Source organism: Caretta caretta, chromosome 2, assembly GCF_965140235.1.
Source record: "Caretta caretta isolate rCarCar2 chromosome 2, rCarCar1.hap1, whole genome shotgun sequence".
NCBI classification, from domain to species: Eukaryota; Metazoa; Chordata; order Testudines; family Cheloniidae; genus Caretta; species Caretta caretta.
Genome location: NC_134207.1, coordinates 197186679 through 197207648, shown reverse-complemented (window position 1 = coordinate 197207648; position 20970 = coordinate 197186679). Strand labels below are relative to the sequence as shown.

Below are 20970 nucleotides of genomic sequence, written 5' to 3'. Positions count from 1 at the left end.
TTGCCAAGAAGGCCAATGGCATTTTGGGATGTAGAAGTAGGGGCATAGCGAGCAGATCGAGGGACGTGATCGTTCCGCTCTATTCGACATTGGTGAGGCCTCATCTGGAGTACTGTGTCCAGTTCAAGAAGGATGTGGATAAATTGGAGAGAGTCCAGCGAAGGGCAACAAAAATGATTAGGGGTCTAGAACACATGACTTATGAGGAGAGGCTGAGGGAGCTGGGATTGTTTAGCCTGCAGAAGAGAAGAATGAGGGGGGATTTGATAGCTGCTTTCAACTACCTGAAAGGGGGTTCCAAAGAGGATGGCTCTAGACTGTTCTCAATGGTATCAGATGACAGAACGAGGAGTAATGGTCTCAAGTTGCAGTGGGGGAGGTTTAGATTGGATATTAGGAAAAACTTTTTCACTAAGAGGGTGGTGAAACACTGGAATGCGTTACCTAGGGAAGTGGTAGAATCTCCTTCCTTAGAGGTTTTTAAGGTCAGGCTTGACAAAGCCCTGGCTGGGATGATTTAACTGGGAATTGGTCCTGCTTCGAGCAGGGGGTTGGACTAGATGACCTTCAGGGGTCCCTTCCAACCCTGATATTCTATGATTCTAATGGTATATAATCTCTTTCTCTAATGGTATTTTGATGGTGGATGAGCACGCTAATCTAAAATTAGCATACTGCCCTTTTTATAATCAGTTATAACAACACCCTTTAATTAATTAGCATTAAGCTTGCTTTTTACCATATCTGTATTTCTGCTTCCGTAATTAAAATACCTTCTTCTTCCTCACTAGCTATTTAATACTAAATATAATTAACATCTGTGTAAATGCGATTCCAATATCTGTCAATGTAGACAGCATTCTTCCAAAACATTCACATTTTGTTTAAAACTCTTGTTAAAACCAGTTAGGCCCAAGCATGTTATATGACCTGGGATTATGTACCAAATTATCTCTAACTTGCCTCTGAAATATCTCACTTTATTTCATCTACAGTTTAGAAGGCCTCACTATTGACAAGCCTAAATTTATGCTCCATAACCTATTCTCTATTTACATTTCCGCACAGTTCTATTACATTTTTATTTAACATAAAGAAACATCACTTTGATAGGCTGCACCAGTTGATGAAACTGTTCTGTGTAGTGAATCTGGGCTCCTACAATTGAAAATAAAGTTGACATCTTGCTCTGAGGACTTTTCACATACATTTTGGTTAAAATCAGTGTGTGTGGATTAGAGTTTTCTGTTCTATAATATGAGAATCCTGTCAGATGGAAGCAAATGCAGTGTGACATCTGATTGAATTTCAACCTGTTTTGCTTACTGTGGTTTTGGAAGCATGTGAACACTTGTAATCTGCAACCTCAGGCAACTCACAGTAAAGGCAAGTGGGGACATTGGGAAATTTTCTGGCAAAGATTGATAATGCTTCCCTGTGAGAGGGTCAGGGTTGGGATTTCCTTGAAGAAATGCTTATTCATCCCTTTTTCCAGAAATCATTTCTTGATGTGGGCAGTTTCTAACCTTCCTTTTTTAAAGTTGTGGCAAAGCTTTAAAAGACTGTTTAAAAGTTTGAAAAGACTGTTGATCCTTAATACCTGTCTTTAGTTCTAGGAATTGTGTGGAGACTGTGGTACTTTCATTGGCTGATAGTCTAGTAGTGTAAAAGGCTAGTTGTCCACCTTAAGTATTTTAGACGTGATCAGCCTTTCAGATCACTGGTCAGGAGATAAAGCTGACTCATCTGTGGATCTGGAGGAGAGTGGATGGAGTTGCACTTCAGTGGCTCCATTCCTGCCTTTTGAAGATGACTGCTTGAACAAAAGTGGCTGCTGAACACTTGCTTATCTGCTCCAGAAGCTTTCTCATGTAGGGAATATTAGGGCTCTACTGTCCATTCTGTTGAATGTGTATATAAGGATACAGAGAGAGAAGCAGTGCCATCTGTGTGCAGATGACTCAGTGCTATGTCTCCTTTTCATTGGAACTATATAATGCTCTGCCTTTGTATTCTTGATGTCTGGCCAGGTAGAGTCCTGCACGAGAATGAGTTAAGTAGAGATTAGGGCTGTCGATTAGTCGCAGTTAACTCAAAAAAATTAATTGTGATTAATCACAGTTTTAATTGCACTGTTAAACACACTTTCAATTGAGATTGATTAAGTATTTTGGGATGTTTTTCTACATTTTCAAATATATTGATTTCAATTATATTGAAATATTCAATATATTCAAATATATTGATTTCAATTATAACAAAGTGTACAGGGCTCATTTTATATTTTTATTATAAATATTTGCACTGTAAAAATGATAAACAAAAAAATAGTAGTTTTCAATTCACCTCATACAAGTACCGTAATGGAATCTTCATAATGAAAGTGCAACTAACAAATGTAGATTTGGGGTTTTTTTTTTGTTACATAACTACAAGTTTGCTCAGTCCTACTTCTTGTTCAGCCAATCGCTAAAACAAACAAGATTGTTTACATTTATGGGAGATAATGCTGACTGCTTCTTATTTACAATGTCACCTGAAAGTGACAACAGGTGTTTGCATGGCACTTTTGTAGCTGGTATTGCAAGGTATTTACATACCAGATATGCTAAATATTCATATGTTCCTTCATGCTTTGGCCACCATTCCAGAGGACATGCTTCTATGCTGATGACACTCATTAAAAAAATAATGCGTTTATTAAATTTTGACTGAGCTCCTTGGGGGGGAGAATAGTATGTCCCCTACTCTGTTTTATCCACATTCTGCCATATGTTTCATGTTACAGCAGTCTGCGATGATGACCCAGCACATGTTGGTTGTTCAGTTTAAAAACACTTCCACTGCAGATTTGACAAAACGCAAAGAAGGTACCAACATGAGCTTTCTAAAGCTAGCTGTAGCACTCAACCCAAAGTTTAATCTGAAGTGCCTTCCAAAATCTGAGAGGGACGAGGTGTGGAGCATGCTTTTAGAAGTCTTAAAAGAGCAACACTCCAATGCAGAAACTACAGAACCCAAACCATCAAAAAAGAAAATCAACCTTCTGCTGGTGGCATCTGACTCAGATGATGAAAGTGAACGTGTGTCGGTCTGCACTGTTTTGGATCATTATTGAGCAGAACTCGTCATGAGCATGGATGCATGTCCTCTGGAATGATAGTTGAAGCATGAAGGGACATATGAATCTTTAGCGCATCTGGCATGTAAATATCTTGCGATGTTGGCTACAACAGTGCCATGTGAACGCCTGTTCTAGCTTTCAAGTGACATTGTAAACTAGAAGCGGGCAGCATTATTGCCTGCAAATGTAAAAAAAAACAAAAACTTATTTGTCTGAGTGACTGGCTGAACAAGAAGTAGGACTGAGTGGACTTGTAGGCTCTGTTTTACATGGTTTTGTTTTTGAGTGCAGTTCTTTTTTCTACGTAATTCTAAATTTGTAAGTCCAACTTTCATGATGAAGAGATTGCATTACAATACTTGTATAAGATGAATCAAAAATAATTTTTTTACAGCACAAATATTTTTAATAAAAAATAAATATAAAGTGAGTACTGTACTCTTTGTTCTGTGTTGTCACTGAAATCAATAAAAAGAACAAGGAGTACTTGTGGCACCTTAGACTAACAAATTTATTTGAGCATGGGCTAAAACCCACTTCATCGGATGCATGCTGTGGAAAATACAGTAGGAAGATATATATATACACACAGAGAACATGGAAAAAATGGGTGTTACCATACACACTATAAAGAGAGTGATCAATTAAGGTGAGTTGTTATCAGCAGGAGAAAAAAAAACAAACAACCTTTTGTGGTGATAATCAGGATGGCCCATTTCCAACAGTTGACAAGAAGGTGTGAGTAACAGTGCGGGGGGGGGGGGGAAATAAGCATGGGGAAATAGTTTTACTTTGTGTAATGACCCATCCGCTCCCAGACTTTATTCAAGCCTAATTTAATGGTGTACAGTTTGCAAATTAATTCCAATTCAGCAGTCTCTCGTTGGAGTCTGTTTTTGAAGGTTTTTTGTTGTAATATTGCGACTTTTTTAGGTCTGTAATCGAGTGACCAGGGAGATTGAAGTGATCTCCAACTGGTTTTTTAATGTTATAGTTCTTGACATCTGATTTTTGTCCATTTATTCTTTTACGTAGAGACTGTACAGTTTGGCCATTGTACATGGCAGAGGGGCATTGCTACATAGAATCATAGAATATCAGGATTGGAAGGGACCTCAGGAGGTCATCTAGTCCAACCCCCTGCTCAAAGCAGGACTGATCCCCGACTAAATCATCCCAGCCAGGGCTTTGTCAAGCCTGACCTTAAAAACTTCTAGGGAAGGAGATTCCACCACCTCCCCAGGTAACGCATTCCAGTGTTTCACCACCCTCATAGTGAAAAAGTTTTTCCTAATATCCAACCTAAATCTCCCCCACTGCAACTTGAGACCATTACTCCTTGTTCTGTCATCTGCTACCACTGAGAACAGTCTAGAGCCATCCCTTTGGAACCCCCTTTCAGGTAGTTGAAAGCAGCTATCAAATCCCCCCTCATTCTTCTCTTCTGCAGACTAAACAGCCCCAGTTCCCTCAGCCTCTCCTCATAAGTCATGTGTTCCAGTCCCCTAATCATTTTTGTTGCCCTTCGCTGGACTCTTTCCAATTTTTCCACATCCTTCTTGTAGTGTGGGGCCCAAAACTGGACACAGTACTCCAGATGAGGCCTCAACAATGTCGAATAGAGGGGGACGATCACGTCCCTCGATCTGCTAGCAATGACCCTACTTATACATCCCAAAATGCCATTGGCCTTCTTGGCAACAAGGGCACACTGTTGACTCATATCCAACTTCTCATCCACTGTCACCCCTAGGTCCTTTTCTGCAGAACTGCTGCCGAGCCATTCGGTCCCTAGTCTGTAGCGGTGCATTGGATTCTTCTGTCCTAAGTGCAGGACTCTGCACTTGTCCTTGTTGAACCTCATCAGATTTCTTTTGGCCCAATCCTCCAATTTGTCTAGGTCCCTCTGTATCCTATCCCTACCCTCCAGCATATCTACCACTCCTCCCAGTTTAGTGTCTGAGGGTGCAATCCACATCATCCTCCAGATCATTTATGAAGATATTGAACAAAACCGGCCCCAGGACTGACCCCTGGGGCACTCCACTTGATACTGGCTGCCAACTAGACATGGAGCCATTGATCACTACCCTGTTGAGCCCAACAATCTAGCCAGTTTTCTATCCACCTTATAGTCCATTCATCCAGCCCATACTTCTTTAACTTGCGGCAAGAATATTGTGGGAGACCATGCCAAAAGCTTTGCTAAAGTCAAGGAACAACACGTCCACTGCTTTCCCTTCATCCACAGAGCATGGCATATATCACATTGGTAGATGTGCAGGTGAACGAGCCTCTGATACTGTGGCTGATGTGATTAGGTCCTGTGATGGTGTTCCATGAATAGATTTGTGGACAGAGTTGGCAATGTAATCAATGTATTTGAAAATGTAGAAAATATCCAAAATATTTAAATAAATGGAATTCTATTATTTAACAGTGCGATTAATCGTGTGATTAATTGCAATTTCTTTAAGTGTGCGATTAATCACAATTTTTTTAAATCACTTGACAGCCTTAGTAAAGATCCATCCAGATAAGATGATATGCTGCTGTATAGATGGAACTACCCAGAGAAAGTGGGGAAGATGATAGTAGCTTCCTCTCTGGAGGGGAGTGTGAGCCCTTTATTAGTGAGATGCACAATCTCAAGCTGTTGTTGATGCTTGGCATTGCTGGAGTCCCAGGTAGCTACAGCAGCTAGAAGTACATTTATCTGTCTTTCTTTGGTGAGAAGATTGAAATATTTCCACTGTGATGTGGATCTTTCTATATTGCTTTTTTGATGTATAAAGAAGGCTTAAAAGGTGCGAGGTATAGTTTTAGTTTGTTTTTTTTTTAAATTTGGCTTGTTTTTTATTAGAAATTCAGTTATTGTCTGACCTGGAAGATTCGGATCTTGGAGAAATAGTGAAGTGAAAGCATCATAAAAGTCAAGAGAGAAAAAGCTGAGCAGTTTAAGTTCCTAGACCAGGCGTGGGCAAACTTTTTGGCCCGAGGGCCACATCGGGGTTGCACAACTCTTTACACTAAGCTATAGAAGACCAGTATTGACATTTCTGTTATTTCTAAGCTTAAAAAAAAAAAGGCAAATCATTTGACTTTTATGAATCATAAAGAAGAAAAAAAGAGCAAAAGTTCAGTTTTTCAAAAATCCTTTATAGTTCATTTTTAATGATAATTTTCATATGCAACATTTTGTACTTATGTTATTGATTTGCTTCAGTTGATTTTTTTTAAATCTATAAATATTCATATTGTTGGTTCCTGGCTACCCCAGAGACTACTTATCTATGCACTATCACAATAGTTGAGATCCATTTAGGTTCGGTAGCTGACAAAACCCTAAATGTGAACCTCGGTGTTTGCACAGGAGGGGTCTTTTGCTCTGGAATTTCCTTCCACTGTTGGTCCAGTGAAGTCCAAGTCCACTGACCTTCAGTGCATAATGTAAAGGGCATCTCTTTACCTAAAGCTTGAGTCAGTTACCTTCACTCATACAAAATAGTACCTCACTCTGTAAGTGGTCTGGTTGATTTCAGTAGAATTGTTTGCAGTGCATTACTCATTAGGAGTAAAAGTGGCAGATTCTGGTCATTGTGCTTTTTGGCTTGAGGGATAGTACTTGGGTCAGATGAGTGTTTGTTGTAAGAGGGTCATTGTACTCTTCCTTGGGTGTGCGTGCCTCAGTTTACCCTTCCATACCTTTGGGTTAACCACATATCACAAAATGATAGTTCTAAATAAAAATGTACACTTCTGGGGTCTGATTATGAGTTATCAAAATCTGTTTAACTGTTCAGCCTTGTGTCTGGCTTCCCAAGTTTAATTGGCTCTTTTCCTAGCCTCAGAGTGACGCAAGGGTCAGCATAAGGGTTTCCCATGTCTCACATCATATCCTCTTGTTCGCAGGTATTTCTTCTAAGACTATTCCAGACCCTTGGCTGATGCTATACAGCCAGCAGCTGTCCTTCTGCTGTCTCTCTGGAGAGCACCACACAATACATTTCTCATTTCCCTGGCCTCCCCGAGTCTGAACCTAGAGCCCTGCTTTATATAGTCCTGACAGCCAGTCACATGCCCCTAAGTAACAGTCCTTTCTCTTGAGTCTGTTTGCACTGTTGCAAGAAGCTGTTTCCTTTCTGAAGTAGAAGGTTAACACTCTTCCTGCCAATTCTATGGTGGGGTCTTCACAGTCCATCACAATGTGGATAAAGGAGGGAGTTCTTTCCATTTCTCAGTTTTGTTGCTTTTTTAAATTTTGCTTTTTAACATTTTTCTTTAATTGTATATACACAAAGAGGTTATCATGGGATGAATAAAAAATAATTGTTTCACAGCCATGTTTCCCGTGCTTCTTATGATGGGTGTTTCTCAGTCTCTTAATACAAGTACCGTACCACCATTTTTTTTGTCACACTGAACAAATATCAGGTCATCTCTACCTGAATGAAAGGAAGTGATTCTTTTGCGTGTGTAATGAATCAAAGTAACATGGCATGCAGATTTTCAGTGCTAATGAGAAGCTTTTTCAAAACCATAGCATGGAGGAGGAACCCAATAAATTCAAATGTTCATCAGGACAATTGTAGTTTGAAATCTGATACTGCAGGCAGATAAGAATGGAGATTTACTATCTGTCCCTTTCACGTTCCTCTTATATTTTTTATAATTATATTTGACAAGTTGGCCAGGACAGTTTCAAACAAAGAAGACCTGAAGGTGATCTCTTACCCCAGAACTACACAAGGTGTCTAGGAACCTAAATGAAACAAAGAACTAAACTGGTACAATTTACAGTCTTTAGGATCACCAGATATTGGCTTATGCGTTTATCTGACCTTTGTGACAAAACTATTGTTACTATTATATTTATTATTTATAGCACACTAAAATATGCTAAACACTTTAGGTATTGCAGATAGGAAGAATCTTAAATATTTGGTGGTAACTGAAGTATTAATAACTGTTTCAAAATATACATTTCTAAGTGTCTCAATTTTTTTCATTTTTAAAGATGGCCTGGCATACTTTGTCCTGATCCTCTTAATGGACAATATGTGACATATGACTTGGATGGATATGTAGAAAGCAATCATGTAGAATTCTTAGGTGATCCCCATTCCAGAGGTTGGGTTGCTGTGAAATATATTAGCCGTTACCCTAGCTCAATTAAGGTAGGTAGATTAATATATTAACATTTCATAATATTGGCATTTTGTGTGTGTGTGTGGGGGTGGGTGCGTGTTAAATATTCTAAAATAATTTACTTCATATATTTACTCTTAAAGTGAATGAAAATTGATATATAATCTGAATCAATAATAGAATATTGGTTTAGGTATAATAGCTACCATGACAAAGTTCCTCCTCTACCTTGGTGGGTCTTGTGCTTATTGGCAGATTTGCTCACCTCGGAGATTCACGTCAGCCCTCAGTTTGGCTGTTTTCATGAACCCACAGTCCAGGTCAACTCCTCCGGTATCAAGTAGGGAGTTGTGGGGGATGGGGGGAACCTGGGCCCGCCCTCTACTCCAGGTTCCAGTCCAGGGCCCTGTGGATTGCAGCTGTCTACAGTGGCTCCTATAACAGCTGCGTGACAGCTACAACTCCCTGGGCTACTTCCCCATGGCCTCCTCCCAGCACCTTCTTTATTCTCACCACAAGACCTTCCTCCTGATGACTAACAATGCTTGTACTTCTCCGTGTTCCAGTAGTACGCCTTCTCACTCTCAGCTTCTTGCACCTCTTGCTCCCAGCTCCTTGCACATGCATCACAAACTGAAGTGAGCTCCTTTTTAAACCCAGGTGCCCTTATTAGTCTGCCTTAATTGATTCTAGCAGCTTCTTGATTACCTGCAGGTGTTCTAATCAGCCTGTCTAACTTAATTGTTTCCAGAAAGTTCCTGATTGTTCTAGAACCTTCCCTGTCACCTTACCCAGGGAAAAGAGACCTACTTAACCTGGGGCTAATATATCTGTCTTCTATCACTCTCCTGTAGCCATTTGGCCTGACCCTGTCACACTACAAATAACATTGTGTTAACTGTTTGGAATCTTGGGTTCACTTTTAAGAAATTAAGGATGTAAAATTTAAAAGTTAATAAAATTATTTTTTATTCTGATGGATGTAAAAAGCAGATTCAGATGAGACTATGCAGTTGCATTTAAAAACACATTTCTGTTCCCTATAGCAATTTCTATATATTTCCGAAAAAGTAAACTTTCAGTAATAGCCTCATGCAGAAAGACATTAAGGAGAGTAACCAGTTTTACAACTCTCATACAGAGTATTGCACTTTTTTCTTACAAAATTTTTTTTTTCATCATACACTTACAGTTGCAGGCAACCTCAAAAGCACACTACTAATTACTGGTTTACTACTGATTTAACAAACCTAAAAGACCACCACCTATTTCTAAGTTATTTCCAATTGGTCTGTTTTTGCTGTATTTTTAAAAATGAGCCTTGAAAACAAAAAATGTGCATTTATTGTCAATGTGAACTAGAAAAAAATGTAGTCACAAATATTTGCCATAAAACTGCCTCACTCAAGGCTACTCCAAATCTGCAGCTTTTTCACATGTAAAATGCCCAGTGGAATAATATACTCTTTCTGTTGCCAAGAGAGGGCATCAAAATAGCCTTGTCAAAATGTTTCGTATCTGCCCTGCCCATGCTTCCCTTGAGGCAAAGATGCCACTTTGGGGGTTGTATTGATTGTCTGTGGTCATATGTGGCCACATGTCTATGCTACTTCACATGTGGTGGCCTTGTGGACTTGTTTACGCTAGCAGAAGTCTGGGTAAAGGCCTCACTTCTGCAGTATGTAATTTAAGAGTGAATCTTGATTATGCACTTTGTAAATTAGATATTCCTCTTAAGTAAACAGTCAAATAGCTCATTTGCCATGTGGTGTCCTTGCACCACAGAGTGTACCTTTTCTCTATTTTCAGACTTCTACAGACAAAGAGACTGAATTTGTCCTCTGGATCCCTGGAAACTGAACAGCTTACTCAGAAAATTAAACTCTAGCGTATTGACACCAACAGCAAGGCTTCAGTCCCTTCCCATCCAATGCTCTCAAGACTGGAGCAGGGTTCTCAGTTTTAAGGGATTTCTACGTTAACATAGTTATCAGAATGGCTCTCAGAAAATCCCTCTGTTTGTGTGTGTGGACAACCGTTACCAAGATGCTGCCCTTTGTCCTTTCTACCACACCAACAGTATTTACCAAGGGCCTAGCAATGGTCACCACCCATCTCAAGCATCAAGGTATTCCTGTATGTAGAAGTCCAACATAAGTCCAACAGTTTGTTTTTAAGTCTCTTGATAAATTGGGACACGTCCACACTTGTACAAGCCCAACAAATCTCCTTCATAGGGGCTATCCTGAACTTGTGTTAGGCCAAGGCATATCTTGTAGCACAGAGTTTCAGGGAAATTTATTAAGCAACCCTACAAAAGCAGTGATAATTCACCTGAGGCTTTAGGTCTCCTGGGCTGTTCCATTTATCACTTTATGCTTATGAATGAAGCTGGTACAGCACCGATTGGCAGCAAAATTAACTCCAAACATGAACTACATGGGAACTTTCCAGAGCATGTTTCCATAAGTCTTCAGATTCTCTGCTAGTGAGAATTCCCAGACACTGTTTTGCAGGAGTTTATTTCAATTTTCATTCTCAACTATTATGATCATCACAGACACATCTGGTGTGTGGACTGGAGAGCTCACCTTCAGGAGGTTGATATACACCAGATATTCTACTCCCTTGTGGACTATGAAGCTCAATATAACTGTTCTGGAACTCAGTTAATTGTCAGCTCTAATACATATATTTCTTGCAGCTGGCCAAAAGCTATATTATTCAAGTGCTGAGAGCAATATGGTAGCTATGTGTTATATCAACAAAAAGGACATTCTTACTCAACAACTGTCAGCAGCCAGTGGCTCTGTGAGAGTGGTGCCTGGCTCTTGAAGTACACCTGATACCTCTACATCTGACACAAAGAACATTTGCTAGCAGGTTCAGGATTCAGACACAACAGAAGTTGTCACTGGAAAGACCATGGTGGATCTGCTGTTCAAAAATTTGGGTCATTTGTCCATAGACTGTCCTGCTGCTCAATGAGAAGAGACATATCCTTGGTTTTGCTTCAGAGCAGGGATGGATGAAGATTTGATCACAGATGCATTTCTGTTGGCTTGGAACAAAGGAATTCTTTACATCTTCCCACTGATTTCATTGATCCAATGAGTAATCAGAAGAATGCAACAAAACATAGTTCAAGTTGTACTGGCTGCTGCAGCAGGGGCCAGACAATATTGGTACAGAGATGAAGATCTCTTACAGGAGTCTCCATTTCTTTAAATGGTATTAACTGATTTTCTCTTTCAAGAAGACTCATCCTGCATCCTAATCCAGAGTTGCTTCACCTTGTGCTTTGGTTCACATAACAACGAGTAAATCTGCCCTCATGTGCTGTGGAAGTGCAGGAGATGCTGCTACTATCTAGAAATCTATTTACTCTGAAATGTTACACTTGGAAGTAGAAAAGGATTTTCCTCTATGGGTAGAGGAAAACAGTTCATCTCCTCTTGCAGCAACCATATAACTTATTTGGAGTATTTATTGCATTTAAAGTATCTCAGCTTTTCCTTGCTGACATCTCATGGTGACATCTCAACATATCCTCTGCCAGTGAAGGGTTCCCCATGTCAATTATCTCACCATCACAAGATTTCTGAAAAGAATTAATAATATTAATAAGCCTCTGACTACCAGATGCTGGGACTGAATGATAGGGGATGGATCACTTGATAATCACCCTGTTCATTTCCTTTGATGCATCTGGCATTGGCCACTGTTGGAAGACAGGTTACTGGGCTAGATGGACCATTGGTTTGACCCACTGTGGCCATTCTTGTGTTCTTAAATCTCCCTTCTAGTCATAGAATCCGTTCAATCACAGGGCTTTACTTTGGTATTGTAAAGTTGATAGACTCTCCTTCTCAAGCCTTGGGAATGTGCTCTTTGTTTCACATGTTATTAAAGACCGCATTTTTAATCACAAGTACATCTGCAATGAGTGAGTGAGTTGCAGGCTTTAATGGCTAGTCTTGATTTAATCTAATTTGTGTTCTTCTAAAAAAAATTTGTATCTGGGGAAAACTAGATTCAATAATCTAGATATAAGAGGACATTAACTTTTTATTTGGATGGGACTACAGCTTTGTCTAGATTAGGAAAAGTGCTTTTTTAAAGTTGTTACCTAAATCGAGTTGGCTAATATGATTTGAAACACTTAACATCTAGTGTTGACACCGTTTTTAATAATTTTACAACTGTGTTAAAGTAATAGTGGAAGAAAAAGAAATGCCCCATGCCCAAGTAGCAGAGGAAAAATGTGTATGATCTGTTAAAGATTTCAACAACCTTTTGGAGCTTATAACAGAAAAGGCAACTAGACTTCTGGAAGATGGAACAAAGCCAACTAGTATAGCATCTCCAGAATAAACTGCACCTCCATGGCTGCCTGTAACAAGCAAAAGACCGTATGACGCTGGCCTTTAATCTGACACCATCAGCTCCTAGGAGGTGGACGTCTACTCCTCTCACAGGAACATCCACTACCTCAAATAAGTGAGTCACAGGAATATTGAGAAGAGATTTACTCTACAAACCTAAAACATCATAAATACTTGATTTATCTAATCCTTCATTCCAAAAAAATCCCCAGAGATGCATGGGAGAAGCCATCACTCATTTCATCTGGAGAGACTTTATATTTAAATACACCATGAACACACACTTCCTTGTTGAATTTAAAATTGAGATTCTTTTTAATACTTTACTCTGTTTTCTTAAGGAATCTTTTGTGGCCCATGGATATGAAGGAAGCATACTGGAGATGGAAAAACCAAGATATCATAATGACTGAAATAAGAAAGCACAAATTCCTAATGTTTTCATGAGCTTTTTAGTCAGTCTAATGACATTAAGGTCGCATGGATTAACCAGCTTGATTTAAATAAATTCAAGAGGTGTATAAAGAAAAGTAAACAAATGCCAGTTATATTAATTCCTAATTATTAGTGATATTCAGAAATGCAAGTAGTATCAATGAGGATTGAGAAATAGAAACAGCTTACTCATTTTACTACAAAGTGGTCTTGTTCTACTATTGCTACCACAGACGATACATTACTCAGTATTTAGTTTTTGTTAAATTTATAATTTATTTAAGTGAGTTTCCATGTGAAAATATTAAATTGAAGGTATTGGGGGTGTAAAAAAGTAAAGTACTCTTGACATTTTGATCCATATGATTGCTCCCAGAAATGTTTTGCTCAGTGGTTCTGCCCTCTCCCTGACTGATAGCCATTTCAGACACAGCCCACCAGAATACCTATACTGATCATTCAGATTTTCCTCAGCTATCACTCACTCCATTTCTCCCCTCCTGGACTGTTGTGGAGCCACTGATTACCCCAATCTATCTCTACGTAGACCTTGATACTGTATCCATGCCATAATATCAAGGTGCCTCTGTAGTGTCAGGATCCCTAAAATCATTCACCAGCATCATAACTGCTATTTTTGGCATCTTGGAAATGTAATCATGGACTTAATCCTTGGGCAGAGTGTGGAGTTAAATGGCACTTCATTGTTGAGGAGGTATAATCTGTATTATCTTTCATGGCTCCAAAACCAGACAGTTTTCAGATAGCCTTCAGGCTCCTTGTAGACTCCTGAGCCAAGATTAGTCCCACAGTTAGTGAATCTCTATTCTCATCAATATTTGGAATCCATAGTGGGTTTTTTGACATTGCTGCAAATATGTCTCTTCAGATCTTAATACAATATCTTGAACACTCCATGACTTTCCCACTGTTAGATTGCTCTCCAGAATTTGACAGTGAATGAAAATTGGCAGTTTTAACTAGTGTGAGCTAACAGGCACTTGTACTAAAGCACTTCATTAGCAATTTTAGAAGCAGAAAATTAAACATACATAAAGTACCACTGGTATCCATAAATACACTAATGTAACATATATTCATGATTTAAATCAGGCATCTTTCATTCCTAGATTACAAATAGTTTGCCATTGATCCCCACTTTAGGTTTTCTGCACAAAGTATATATGACAGATCTAACTGCTCCATTGCATAAAGTTTTAAAAGCGGTAAGCTATCTCAGCACTTGAGGACACACATTTATTCATTGGCGAGGTACACTGACTAACATCATCAGTTTTCTTTCTAACCAACTTGTGAAGAATTCCATTTTGGAATTCCAGTATTGCCCTTAGGAAAATGTTTTTCTCAACTTTTAAATATTTTTCCAGATTTTACAGTCCTTTTATCATTAGTTCCTTGTGTGTAAACTATGTAGTTAATTAAAAAGTATTTTATTCTGTGAGAGAGCTCCATTTGAGCAGTCTCCAAGGCTATATTACTGTTTTTCTATATTACTTTCTTTTGGGTAGTTTTTCTTTCTTCTTGAGTCTAGGTAATTCCTTCTTTTGGGGGTAGGGGGAGAATACTAATGGTAGAGCTGCTCATGATATCATTTTTGAGACCTTTCCCAAAACTTCTAGTCAATAAGGTACAGTTTATGCAGAAAACCTTGAACAAGAATTTAGGGCAGAGTTATTTTCTTCCCAGGAGGCAAGATTTTGTTTCTAAAGCCTTAACCTTAAGAGGCTGGGCTGGACTGGTTCTTCAACACAGTTCTGAATTCAAGGAGATCCAAAACATTGCAGTTGAAAGGGGAGTACTGGAGAGCTCTTCAGAACATCAGCGCACTTTCCTTATGATGGAAAATGTTAACTCTACATTCTGAAATTTCTTGCTAACTGGGAAACTTCCCCAGAGCCAAGAATAGTGACAGTGTTTTTGAGAAATCTGCAAACTGAAGCACTAACCATATCCTGATTTGTTAAAGCACATCTAATGTTCAGTTGACAGTTAGATGTGACATCAAAGTCCATGGAACCTACTTCAACAAAACATTTCAATGTCTTGGGTTCTCTGGTTGCACTTAGCCATAAAAAGGGTTGCAGTGGGTGCCATATTTTCTTGGTGTTCTGTGGATGCGTAAATACTAGAAAAATTCTAAAGTCCAGAGGTGTTTTCTGCATGCACAAGAACAAGGGAGCACTCTTCCATTCATAGGCAGCAGATCTACTTTATGCCTTCCCTTCATTTCCTTTGCTGCCCCCAAACAGTAAGAAACATCAGACAGGAGAAAGTCCTTTTCATTAGTAAAAAGAAAAGGAGTACTTGTGGCACCTTAGAGACTAACCAATTTATTTGAGCATAAGCTTTTGTGAGCTACAGCTCACTTTCACGAAAGCTTATGCTCAAATAAATTGGTTAGTCTCTAAGGTGCCACAAGTACTCCTTTTCTTTTTGCAAATACAGACTAACACGGCTGTTACTCTGAAACTTTTCATTAGTGTCTCTTTGCTAGATTTACTGGCCTTGGTTCTTCTTCAAGTGCTTGCTTATGTCCATTCCAAAGTAGATGTGAGCTAGCCCTGAGCACCACTGCCAGAAAGTTTTCCCTCAGTGGTATCCGTTGGGTTGGCTCTGCCCACTGGAGTTGCACGCTCGTAGCACTGGTATAAGGGTCATGCCAATCTACAGCCCCCCTCAGTTCCTTCTTACCACCTGTTATGGTCACTGGAACTGTCTCATCCTTGAGTTCTACAAGTACCCGCTCAGTGGATTTTTCCAAACTTCATTGTATATAATTTATTTCTTGTTCTTAGTAGTTAGTTAGCTTAGCGGAACTCTGATAGGCAGGGTTAGTCTCTGCCCAATAGTGGACCAGGCGTTGGCCTCTTAGTTTTAAGCCTCATGCCATAAGCCTGTGCCTGTGAGCTACCGCCATTCCAGCTGCCTTGTGAGCTTCCCCCAAGCACTTGTGCAGGAGTGTTGTAAGATCTCCAAAGACTTCAGGCCCTGCCAAAAAGGATAAAACACACTAAACTAAAATTTATTCTCTTGGAGCAGTGCTAAGATCTTCCTCAGAGCTGGGTCACTCAGTCTTGGTAGTGAGCACTTCAACCTCTGTAAGGAGCAACTTGGCTACTCTTTCGGATCCTTGGCACCGTTCTCCATCACCGACACTGAAAAGAGATGCTCCTTCCACTTCTCGAGAGCCTTGGCACTATCCACCATCCCTGATGCCATAGAAAGGCTCTCCAGCAAGAGAACCTTGGCACTGCTCTCCGTCACAATGCTGAGGAAAAAACAGAAGACAGACAGAGGTTAATCCCCAACCCTGAGACTGGAAGGCCAGGGAGACACTAGTAGAGCTGCGCAGCTCCAACACTCATGTGGTGCCATTGAGTCCGGCCCCAGAGTGGGTACTGTTGAGTCTGGCACCGATAGATTCACTGCCACTGGAGTTCCACTGCCCTGGCGGTACTGTTGACATCAGAGGCGTTTGCCATGGCAAGAGACTTACTCTCTGCCCCATCTGTGGCACCTTTGGGAAGGATCTGCGTGGCACGGAGGCCCCAATTGCCTTCAAAGGGGAAACTGGCCGTGATGGCCCATCCCCAGTCTCCTCTCTTCTGGCACCGGTTGGCACCACTCCTCCCTGGTCTTCAGGAAGGGAGTCTGAGATGGACTTATAGGCAGTCATATGGCTCCCACAGGAGCTGGTGCCCTCACTCCAGTTGGCACTATCCTGCCATGGACCCCAGCCAAGGCATCCCACCCATAACGTGGCCCCCAGGAAACTGGCAGATGCCTCCTCTTCTTCTCCTGATGAGGCTGTCACAGGAACAGATGTAATGCTCTCTCAGGATGATTATAAAATGATCAGGATCTCCTCAAGAGAATGGCTCAGAACCTGGGGATCCAGATAAAAGAGATCAGGGAGTGCTCCCATGCCTTGGTAGACAATCTGATGGCAACAGGCCTTTCGAAAGTGTCATTACCCCCTGAATGAGGCCATTACATAACCCATCAAGACATCGTGGCAGACCCCAGCGTCCCTTCAGCTGATCGCAAAGAAAACTGAAAAGAAGTACTTTGTCCCAGCTAAGGGTTATGAATTCTTACGTATGCATCCACTACTGGGCTCTTTGGATTGTGTCAGCAGCCAATGAGTGGGAACTACAGGGGCCAGCCCCCAAGGTCAAAGATGCCAAAATTTAGACCTTTTCAGTAGAAAGGTCGATTCAACACATAGCCTCCAGCTCAGGGTTGCAAACCAGCAGGTGGTACGGAGCAGGTATGATTTTAATCCTGGGACTCCATGTTGAAATGTAAAGAGTTGTTACCCCAGGAATCCAGACAAGAATTTGCAGCTCTTATGAATGAAGGAAAATCAGTGGCAAAGACATCCCTGAAAATAGCCTTGGATGCGGTGGACTTTGCAGCCCGATCTGTGGCCTCAGCAGTGGCAATGCATAGAAGCTTATGGCTTCAATCCTTGGTCCTGCTGCATGAGGTCCAACAGACCTTGCAGGACCTTCCTTCTGAGGGTATGTCACTCTTTTCTGAGCAGACAGTCTCTAAATTGCACAACCCGAAGATTTCGAGAGCCACCCTGAAGTCCTTAGGACTTTATACACTAGGGCCTGGTATACACTACGAGTTTGTCGGATTTAGCAGCATTAAATTGAATTAACCCTGCACCCGTCCACACAATGAAGCCATTTTTTCCGACATAAAGGGCTCTTAAAACCGATTTCTGTACTCCACCAACGAGGGGATTAGTGCTGAAATCGACATTGCCTTTTCAAATTAGGGTTAGTGTGGACGCAATTTGAAGGTATTGGCCTCCGGGAGCTATCCCACAGTGCACTGTTGTGACCGCTCTGGACAGTACTCTGAACTCGGATGCACTGGCCAGGCGTACAGGAAAAGCCCCGGGAACTTTTTGAATCTCATTTCCTGATTGGTCAGGCGAGCTCATCAGCACAGGTGACCAGGCAGTCCCAGAATCGAAAAAGAGCTCCAGCATGGACCGAACGGGAGGTACTGGGTCTGATAGCATGGATTCCTCTCCCCATACAGCGATCAGAACTACGTTCCAAAAGACAAAATGCCAAAACATTTCAAAAAATCTCCGAGGCCATGAGGGACAGAGGCTACAGCAAGGATGCAACACAGCGCCGGTGAAACTTAAGGAGCTCAGACAAGCGTACCAGAAAACCAAAGAATCAAATGGATGCTCCGGGACAGAGCCCCAGACATGCTGCTTCTATGCTGAGCTGCATGCAATTCTAGGGGGGGCTGCCACCACTACCCCACCCCTGTCTGTGGTCTCCGATGATGGGGTACTCTTCGCCATACCTGAGGATTTTGCGGATGGGGAAGATGAGGAGGAGGATGAGCTTGAGGAGAGCACACAACACACCGGTTCTCCCCGACATACAGGATCTTTTTATCACCCTGACTGAAGTACCCTCCCAACCCAACAAAGCCGGAGAAGGGACCTCTGGTGAGTGTACCTTTTAAAATATAATACATGTTATAAAAGCAAGCGTTTTTTAATGATTAAGTAGCCTTGAAGACTTGGGATGCATTCGTGGCCAGTACAGCTACTGGAAAAGTCTGTTATCGTGTCTGGGGATGGAGTGGAAATCCTCCAGGGACATCTCCTTGAAGCTCTCCTGGAGGTACTCTAAAAGCCTTTGCAGAAGTTTTCTGGGGAGAGCAGCCTTATTCCATCCTCCATGGTAGGACACTTTACCACACCATGCTAGTAGCAAGTAATCTGATATCATTGCATGACAAAGCCTGGCAACATATGGTCCCAGTGTTTGCTGGCATTCAAGCAACATCCGTTCTTTATCTCTCTGTGTTATCCTCAGGAGAGTGATATCGTTCATGGTAACCTGGTTGAAGTAGGGGAATTTAATTAAGGGGACATTCAGAAGTGGCCATTCCTACTGGGCTGTTTGCCTGTGGCTGAAAAGAAATCCTCTCCGCAGTTAGCCACACAGAGGGAGGGGGAGGGGGCATAGGCACTGAGCTGTTCGCGTTTGGCTAGCAGGGATCTTCCCTGATACCAGACACGTGGTGGGGTGAGGGGTAAAGCAATCATCCCATAGAATTAGATTGTGGGGGGTTAGTTTGGTTTCTGCTGCTGCACGTTAACAGGAAAACCGCAGCACTAAATGGCCTACTCAGCATGCTTTGCTTGGTATGGGAGAGGAGGGCGCTGCTGTTATGAAGGTTACAGAAGCCAAAAGACTATGGCTTACCATGGCCGCCTGCAAGCTGAATTCTGTTGCCCGGCACTGTGTGTGTGATCTATAACACCAAAGCTTCAGGCACTCAATATAAGATGCAAAATGCGACCTTGTACCAAAATCACATGTGTTATATAATGTGAATAGTGTTGTTCACCGTGAAAGAATATAGCCATTGTTCTGTAAAATGTATTTTTTTAAATACTTTGCTCCCTTTTTTTCCTTCAGCAGCTGCAAATGTTTCAAGCCTCCCTCCTCCGTCCCAAACGCTATCTCAGATAAGGTGGCGAAAAAAATGCACGTGCAATGAAGTGTTCTCTGAGCTCGTGCAGTTGTCCGGCACTGACAGAGCTCAGCAGAATGTGTGGAGGGACACAATAGCAGAGTACAGGAAAGTGGCCTATGAACGTGAGGAAAGGTGGCAGCAGGAAGATCAGAGGAGGCATGAGGCAACACTGGGGCTACTGCGGGATCAAACGGACATGCTCCAGCATCTGGTGGAGGTTCATGAATGGCAGCAGGATCACAAACTGCCGCTGCAGCCCCTGTTAAACCGCCCTCCCTTCTCCCCAAGTTCCATAACCTCCTCATCCAGACGCCCAAGAACGCGGGGTGGGGGGAGGCTCCGGGCACCCAACCGCTCCACCCCAGTGGACAGCCCAAGCAACAGAAGGCTGTCATTCAACGAGTTTTGAAGTGGCCTTTTCCTTCCCTCCTTCCCTCCTCCCACACCCCACCTGGGCTACCTTGTGAGTTATCTCCCTATTTGTATAATCAATTAATAAAGAATACATGTTTTTTAAATGATAGTGACTTTATTTCCTTTGCAAGCAAGCTGTGATCGAAGGAGGGAGGGCGGGTGGCTTACAGGGAATTTAGAGTCAACCAAGGGGGCGCGTTTCTTTCTCCTTGATGAAAACAGAAGTGTCACACAGTACCCTGGCCAGTCATGAAACTGGATTTCAAAGCTTCTCTGATGCACAGCGCTTCCTACTGTGCTCTTCTAACCGCCCTGGTGTCTGTCTGCGTGTATTCAGTGGCCAGGCGATTTGCCTTAACCTCCCACCCTGCCATAAACGTCTTCCCCCTTACTCTCACAGAGATTGTGGAGCACACAGCAAGCAGCAATAACAATGGGAATATTGGTTTCACTGAGGTCTGAGCAAGTCAGAAAAACTGTGCCAGTGACCCTTTAAACGTCCCAATGCACACTCTACCACCATTCTGCACTTGCTAAGCCTATAGTTGAACAGCTCCTTACTACTGTCCAGGGTGCCTGCGTATGGCTTCATGAGCCAGGGCATTAAGGGGTATGCTAGGTCCCCACGGATAACTATTTGCATTTCAACATCCCCAACGGTTATTTTCTGGTTTGAGAAGTAAATCCCTTCCTGCAGCCATTTAAACAGACCAGAGTTCCTCAAGATGGAAGCGTCATGCACCTTTCCCGGCCATCCCACGTTGATGTTGGTGAAACGTCCCTTGTGATCCACCGGTGCTTGCAGCACTATTGAAAAGTACCCCTTGTGGTTTATGTACTGGCTGCCCTGGTGGTCCGGTCCGAAGATACGGATATGCGTTCCGTCTGTAGCCCCACCACAGTTAGGGAATCCCATTG

General features: G+C 41.8%; 1 protein-coding gene and 1 long non-coding RNA gene across 2 annotated transcripts in view; both read left to right on the top strand.

Moving 5' to 3' along the window:
* The window catches only part of LOC125631634 (RNA-binding motif, single-stranded-interacting protein 3), a 1082196-nt gene that overhangs the window by 37540 nt on the left and 1023686 nt on the right, over positions 1 to 20970 (top strand). The window contains exon 4 of the mRNA XM_048838637.2: positions 8142 to 8301. Coding sequence (XP_048694594.2) covers positions 8142 to 8301 — 160 coding nt within the window. The remainder of the gene's footprint in view (positions 1 to 8141; positions 8302 to 20970) is intronic.
* LOC125631636 (uncharacterized) lies at positions 18147 to 20159 on the top strand. The gene is made up of 2 exons (XR_012667192.1): positions 18147 to 18598; positions 19581 to 20159. It is a non-coding gene; the product is annotated as an uncharacterized LOC125631636 (long non-coding RNA).